The sequence below is a fragment of the Macrobrachium nipponense genome, chromosome 39 (genome assembly GCF_015104395.2).
Source record: "Macrobrachium nipponense isolate FS-2020 chromosome 39, ASM1510439v2, whole genome shotgun sequence".
NCBI classification, from domain to species: Eukaryota; Metazoa; Arthropoda; class Malacostraca; order Decapoda; family Palaemonidae; genus Macrobrachium; species Macrobrachium nipponense.
This window is the reverse complement of record NC_061099.1, coordinates 36,611,592-36,617,591: the sequence shown is the minus strand read 5'-3', so window position 1 is coordinate 36,617,591 and position 6,000 is coordinate 36,611,592. Positions and strand designations below refer to the sequence as shown.

The 6,000-nt window shown below is 36.8% G+C and overlaps 1 protein-coding gene across 1 annotated transcript in view; it reads left to right on the top strand.

The window, feature by feature from the left end:
• The first annotated feature begins 1,985 nt into the window (after positions 1–1,985).
• The window catches only part of LOC135210301 (mitogen-activated protein kinase kinase kinase 9-like), a 172,276-nt gene continuing 168,261 nt past the window's right edge, over positions 1,986–6,000 (top strand). Inside the window, 1 exon segment of the mRNA XM_064243184.1 lies at positions 1,986–2,928. Coding sequence (XP_064099254.1) covers positions 2,770–2,928 — 159 coding nt within the window. The 5' untranslated portion in view covers positions 1,986–2,769.

The following is a 6,000-nucleotide window of genomic DNA, read 5'->3' as shown; positions in this document are numbered from 1 at the left end:
GATTAAGCTGGGCTTATGCCAGCATGGGCTCTTGCTCTTAGAGCAGTCCGTAATCTTTTAGTACCAGCCCCTCGGGGATCATATGTGGTAAAATGCACTTAGGGACATTTGACCCCCGACGGGCTAGTACTAAATACGACTAAACAGTGTTGAAACACGAAGGTAGACCGCCTATTAAAGTAGCACCCATAGCATAATCCATTTTTCTTTGAGTTTATGGAAAGAACTCTTGGAACGAAAATAGACAATAAAGGGCTTCTGTTATAGTTATGTGTGCTGGACTTTCGAACAGAATTATTGTCAGGGCTAAAATCGCAAGCTCTGTATCATACAACAGCAATCCCCTTCTGTGGTTCTTGTGATGTGCTAGAGTTATAAAAGAAGAAACTTTTCAAAACCAACAATAGAGCACAAACGCACACACACGTCTCTGTGTGTGTGCATGTGTGCGTGCTTGAATGAAAGAATGAAAGTGGTGATACGTTTAAGGATTGGGGGTAAATATATTGAATAATGGTCTGGCAAGAGAAGAGGTGAGTCACAGAAGAGATGAAGCAAGAGAGACTGGGAATAGTTACTTGGACCCGCCACCTATGACTTCATTATGGCACTTCGCGTACTCAGAAACTCCTCCACTTCCATGGCTTTGCCTTAAGCTAATACTCATCTATTTCATCCATGGAAGCTCTTCTTAAGTACTTCTTATTAAGCTCATCTGTTCCAAATTTACGGGCTTATTTCCATCCTTTCCTATCCAACGCAAATTCATGTCAGTTTTTAACTTTCTCTTGAACTAAACACACACACACACACACACACACACACACACACACACACATATATATATTATATATATATATATATATATATATATATATATATATATATATATATATATATATATTTATATATCTCTATATATATATATATATATATATATATATATATATATATATTTATATATCTCTACATATATATATATATATATATATATATATATATATATATATATATATATATATATATATATATATATATATATATATATATATATATATATATATATGTATATATATATATATATATATATATATATATATATATATATATACGTATATATACTTCAGGGGTCACTTCAGTAGGTGGTATAACCTTTCGCTTCCAAATTTTTGAGAGACGAAGATGCTCGTCCAAGCTCTCTGGCTGCATCCCACAAATCCCAACTGACAACCAGATACCATGTTCACTGTTTAAATCAACAGAGCCCCCATTGAATCTTCCAAAAATTTAACTTAATCTATGTGCGTGTTTGAAAAACATTAGCGAGCGTAGAGATTTTTTTAAAAAGGATAATTAATACATTCTCAAGTTGATCGTCGAAACACAGTTGACAAACATTTGTGCAGAAACGTTTCGTTGAATATCGTAATTTTGATTTTTTATTAATTATATGTGATACTTTTTTCTCGTAGAATTGCCGTGAAAACATCTACCTTGGTGTCCTTGCAGTGCACGAATTTGTATTATAGTTTAATCGGTAGCCGGTTGGTCATAATAACCTCCCAAATAAGGTCAGGTACTCGTAAAATAGAGACAATGTAGACCACGATTTTTTAAGCAAGAGTCACACATCAGTATGATGCCAAGCTTGAATGAAATGCTTTTTTAGGTCATTAAGCTTTACGCTTCCACGACTGTTTTCTACATTGGCATTTGATTTATTCCTCCCATAGTATCAGGTACAAACAAAACAAGGGTTCAAAAGAATGTACTCCAATCGTTGTTTTGTTTTGGTAAATCGTTCTCAGCATCGAGAAGCAAGAACTGGGTTAACCTGAGATTATGCGTGATAATTTATTTTGCTATGAAAACAATAGCATTTACCGTCTGTGTAGGCAAAATCATGACACGAAGCTGAAATATCGCAATTGTACCATTTGGTAATGTTGGCGACCCTGATAAGCAGCAGCTGCAGAAGGTCATTGATGAAGAAAATGGCGGTAGTGAAGCTCTGGAGGGTGATACGTTAAGATGTGTCAAATTTCTCTTCATGTTTTTATCGATTCTTTTGTTTATACCTCCATTTATCTGTGAAATATTGCGTCGGTGTTTGAGTTTGTCAGGCAATCTCTTCGAGAATGATTGATGTTTAAATACATAGTGAATAGTAAGAGAGAAAGAAATAGGTGAGATAATAATTGATAGTGAAGATGGGGAAGAGACAGGTGGGCTAAGAGTGTGCTCGTGTATGTATGTAGGTGGTAGTATTCCCTCCACCATCTGATCTCATCATGACCCCTACACGCACTGGGGTCTAGGCCATTTTTTGGGCCCTGAGTGCAGAAGTGCCCCCGAAATTCATGCCAATCGCCTCTGGCCTGCAGGTGGGCTAGGCTATCCCGAAGTGACTTGGCCCACAGCACCCCTCGGAGGCTAGAAAAAGGGTCCCGAAGCCCCCTGCCGACCCTTCTTCCTAGGGGCCTTGTGTGCCCTCCCGACCTGACCTGAGATCCAGGTCAGTCGAATAAAGCGAGAATTTCCCCCTTGAAGTGGGCCAGTACCGTTTTCCTACCCAAAATAGGGAGTAGAAGTACCCTATGCATCGCTTGTCACGGGCTTCACCCTAATGCCCAGTTAACCCGGAACCCCGACGTCTTTTTCGAGCTGGCCGACTGCATTTCGATCCTTAATGGGTATTCCACGTAGCGGAATGTGCGCTGCTGCGGTGAAGGCTTGGGTACTCTATCACAGGCTTACCGCTCAACACCGATGTCTCCAGTAGTGCCTACTGGCCCCATGGAGAACAAGCGGAAGAAGGCAGCTCTGGAGAATGGCGATAACTACCGCTGCCGCAAACCTACGACGGGTGTTCCTGCGACGAGTGTTCCCACCAACCAGCACCCTCTGTCCAATCCTCCTCCTCCACAGGTCAGCACTACCTGTCATTTAGTATGGCCAAGTAGCCTACCTAGGAAATAGCCTGATCTACCTACTATAGTCAAGAGATTTAACATTAGAATGTAGAACCAAACAAAAACTTCTTTCAGTTTTCTTCTGAAGATTGAAAAAGAAACCGACAAAATAGAATGTACTAAATATTTATTAAGTATGCACATTATACACAGTACTAAGTAATTTTTTGGGTTTCGTTTTCAATTAGAATGTATAGTTTACTGTTTTACGCTGTGGTTAAATTGGACATCATACAGATACAGTAGAGGACCCAGAAAATATAGGTATAAATTATATACCTAGCCATATTATATACCCATATAGCCTAGGTATATACACTAAGTAGAAATTATGAAATGGACAGCAATCATCTGTTCTATCAGGAAATACCAAATCCACTATTATTATATTTTTATTATTTTTTTTCTAAATTTTTAATTTCTATCGTAGATCTGTAGAGTAGTTTGCATATCTGTGGTACACAGTTACAGCTCCTATCTAAGTATCCACTTGATCTTAACCCTGAGGCTAGCGCGCACAGCAAAACAGTACTTCTTGCCAGAACAAATGAGCTTGCCAAGAATATTTAAATATGTGGATAAGGCATGAAGCACCGTTCTGCTACGTTCTTACCAACAGCACACAACAAGAAAATCAGCAATCTGTGGATATGCACTCGATCCAATTTGTATATAATTTTTTCCAAGTTTTGTATTTCTCGTTTATGTTGTTATAAAAATCTCTATTATTACTTTTGTTATTATATTTCAAGGGGGGGACATGCCCCTGGATCCTCCAGTTTGCAGATAAGCTAAAATTAAACCTTCAGGTTGAGTACAACTTATGAAAATTTTAAAATGTACTTTTAATTTAGTATTTGGTAAATCTGCATGAATTCTAGTGTCTTTAGATTTAAGATAAATAATTTATTTTTACATTATCTAATGTGCTTAGAAATAGGTTTTGTGGAAACCCCTATAGCCCAGATCCTATCATCCAGCTAGATGTTCGTGGTCCGGAGGAATGTAAAAAACGAGAGTAGGCTTAGTGCTTTTGTCAGAAAGGTAGGAAATTCATATGGCCTATCACAGTCAGCCATAGAAATATCATAGAACTGTCAGCTCACCCAACAATTTATAGATTATGTAAATATATAGCTAGGATAGTTACAGAGATGTGTTGTAACTGACCCGTTCCTAACTTTACCTACAGAGGGTACTAGATCCTTACCTGCCTTGGCTTTTCCTCACTGGAACAGGTTAATTGGCTGTCTCAGTGCAACTTCATCTAATCTAACCAATGCTAGAGACTAGGACCACCCTAATCTGACCTAGATCACCGTGGTTATCAATAAGTTGAGCCTCCTGGCATAGCTTACCTTGGTTATTTATTGTGTTGGGTACAAATAAACCTTATTATATTCCACATTTAGAATCAATTTGCTCATAAGTAGACAATTAAATATCAGCTGTGCAAATCCAAGCTGATTTGTAAGAATTTTATTTCTCATAAAATTCAATTATGGTTCCCACCAAATAATACTAGATGGTATAGCTTTATTGTTTTTAGTACAAAGCACAAATTTGTTTCATAAAAAAATCTTCATAAACTAGTAAGGTTGGAATAGAGTTATGTTGGTTTATCCAAAGCTTGTAATGGTCCAGTAAATATCTAGGGTTATAACCATAGGTAACACATCCAACTAGTAAAGAAATACTTATATCTTTCCAAAATAAAAAGAAAATATTCCCCTGCTTTAGATTATTGATGGAAATGTTATATGTTAAATGATTGAAGACAAAGGAAATCAAACCTGATTTGTCACAGACCTGATGATGACTATATATATATATACGAGAACTACATTCTAGTTAACAAAATGGTAATTATGTCTCATAACACAGCAAGCTGTGTGATGTTACCTTGCTCTATAAGAAGTCATGGACCTTCTATTGGACCTTAAATGAGAGGCTGGTGTTTTATCACTGATTTTTAGGTTAATAGATTTTTGGAAATTGTTTCAGGATCCTCTCACTTAACCCAAGCCATAACATCACAAGTCATAAATGTAAATTAATTAAGAACACACAAATCATCCTAATGTTGTAACCATGCATAACATATGAGTAACAGAACACTTGAAACTATAACGGGAAATACAGCATGATGCAATTTTTCATACCTTTATTGATAAATAGTTTATTGTTTGTCCTCGTATACCTTATGGAAGAAATGCTAAAATGACCATATATGATATCGAATTCAATGTTGGTGATGAATTAAGTATATTAACCTTTACTACCTGTGGTAAGCAAATTCTAGGAAATTTGTTAGGATAACTTTTGGTGTTTGAGAAATGGAGCCTTGTTTTTCTACATTACACAACTTCAGAAGCTTGTGAAGTCAGTTATTGACTGATAAGGCTTTTGCAGTGGTTGCCATTTAATGGTAGGGTAGGTAATCTTAGGTTAATATGCCAAACCAACAAGGCTAGCCACCAGACTTGGGGCTCTGACTCTGCCTGCTTAGCCTGCTAAATAGCTAGTTTGCAGTTTGAACTAGATCTTAGGTTTCTTTAACAACCAGGGCTACTCTGTTTATAATTTTAGCTGAGGTTATCGAGACCAGTGTCTCAAAATAGAATAAGTTATGAAGCTATTTCTCTAAATCATTAAACTTGTTGCGTGCTAATGTAGGGTTAAATTCTTAGTCTGAAGTATTAATTAACCTTATCTAGTGGTCTTGCGGTTTACACATCTTATGGGCTGTCCCTTGGCTGCCTATGCTATGATGGTTGTTGGAAGTTAAAGGAAATTATCAATTTCAGAGACTTGACTGTTAACAGAGGCTGTTACTGTATATATACACATTTAACACTTGAGGATAACTAGTTTTAACTTACATGGAAGCTGATGAGTCTTCATTTTTGTTTAACCATTATATAACAGTAGTGGTTCGCTTTGACACCACCACGATGTCAAATGGGGTATAATGCATCCACAACTTAGGTTTTTACTGTACAGGATAATAGGTATATGATTTATGCTG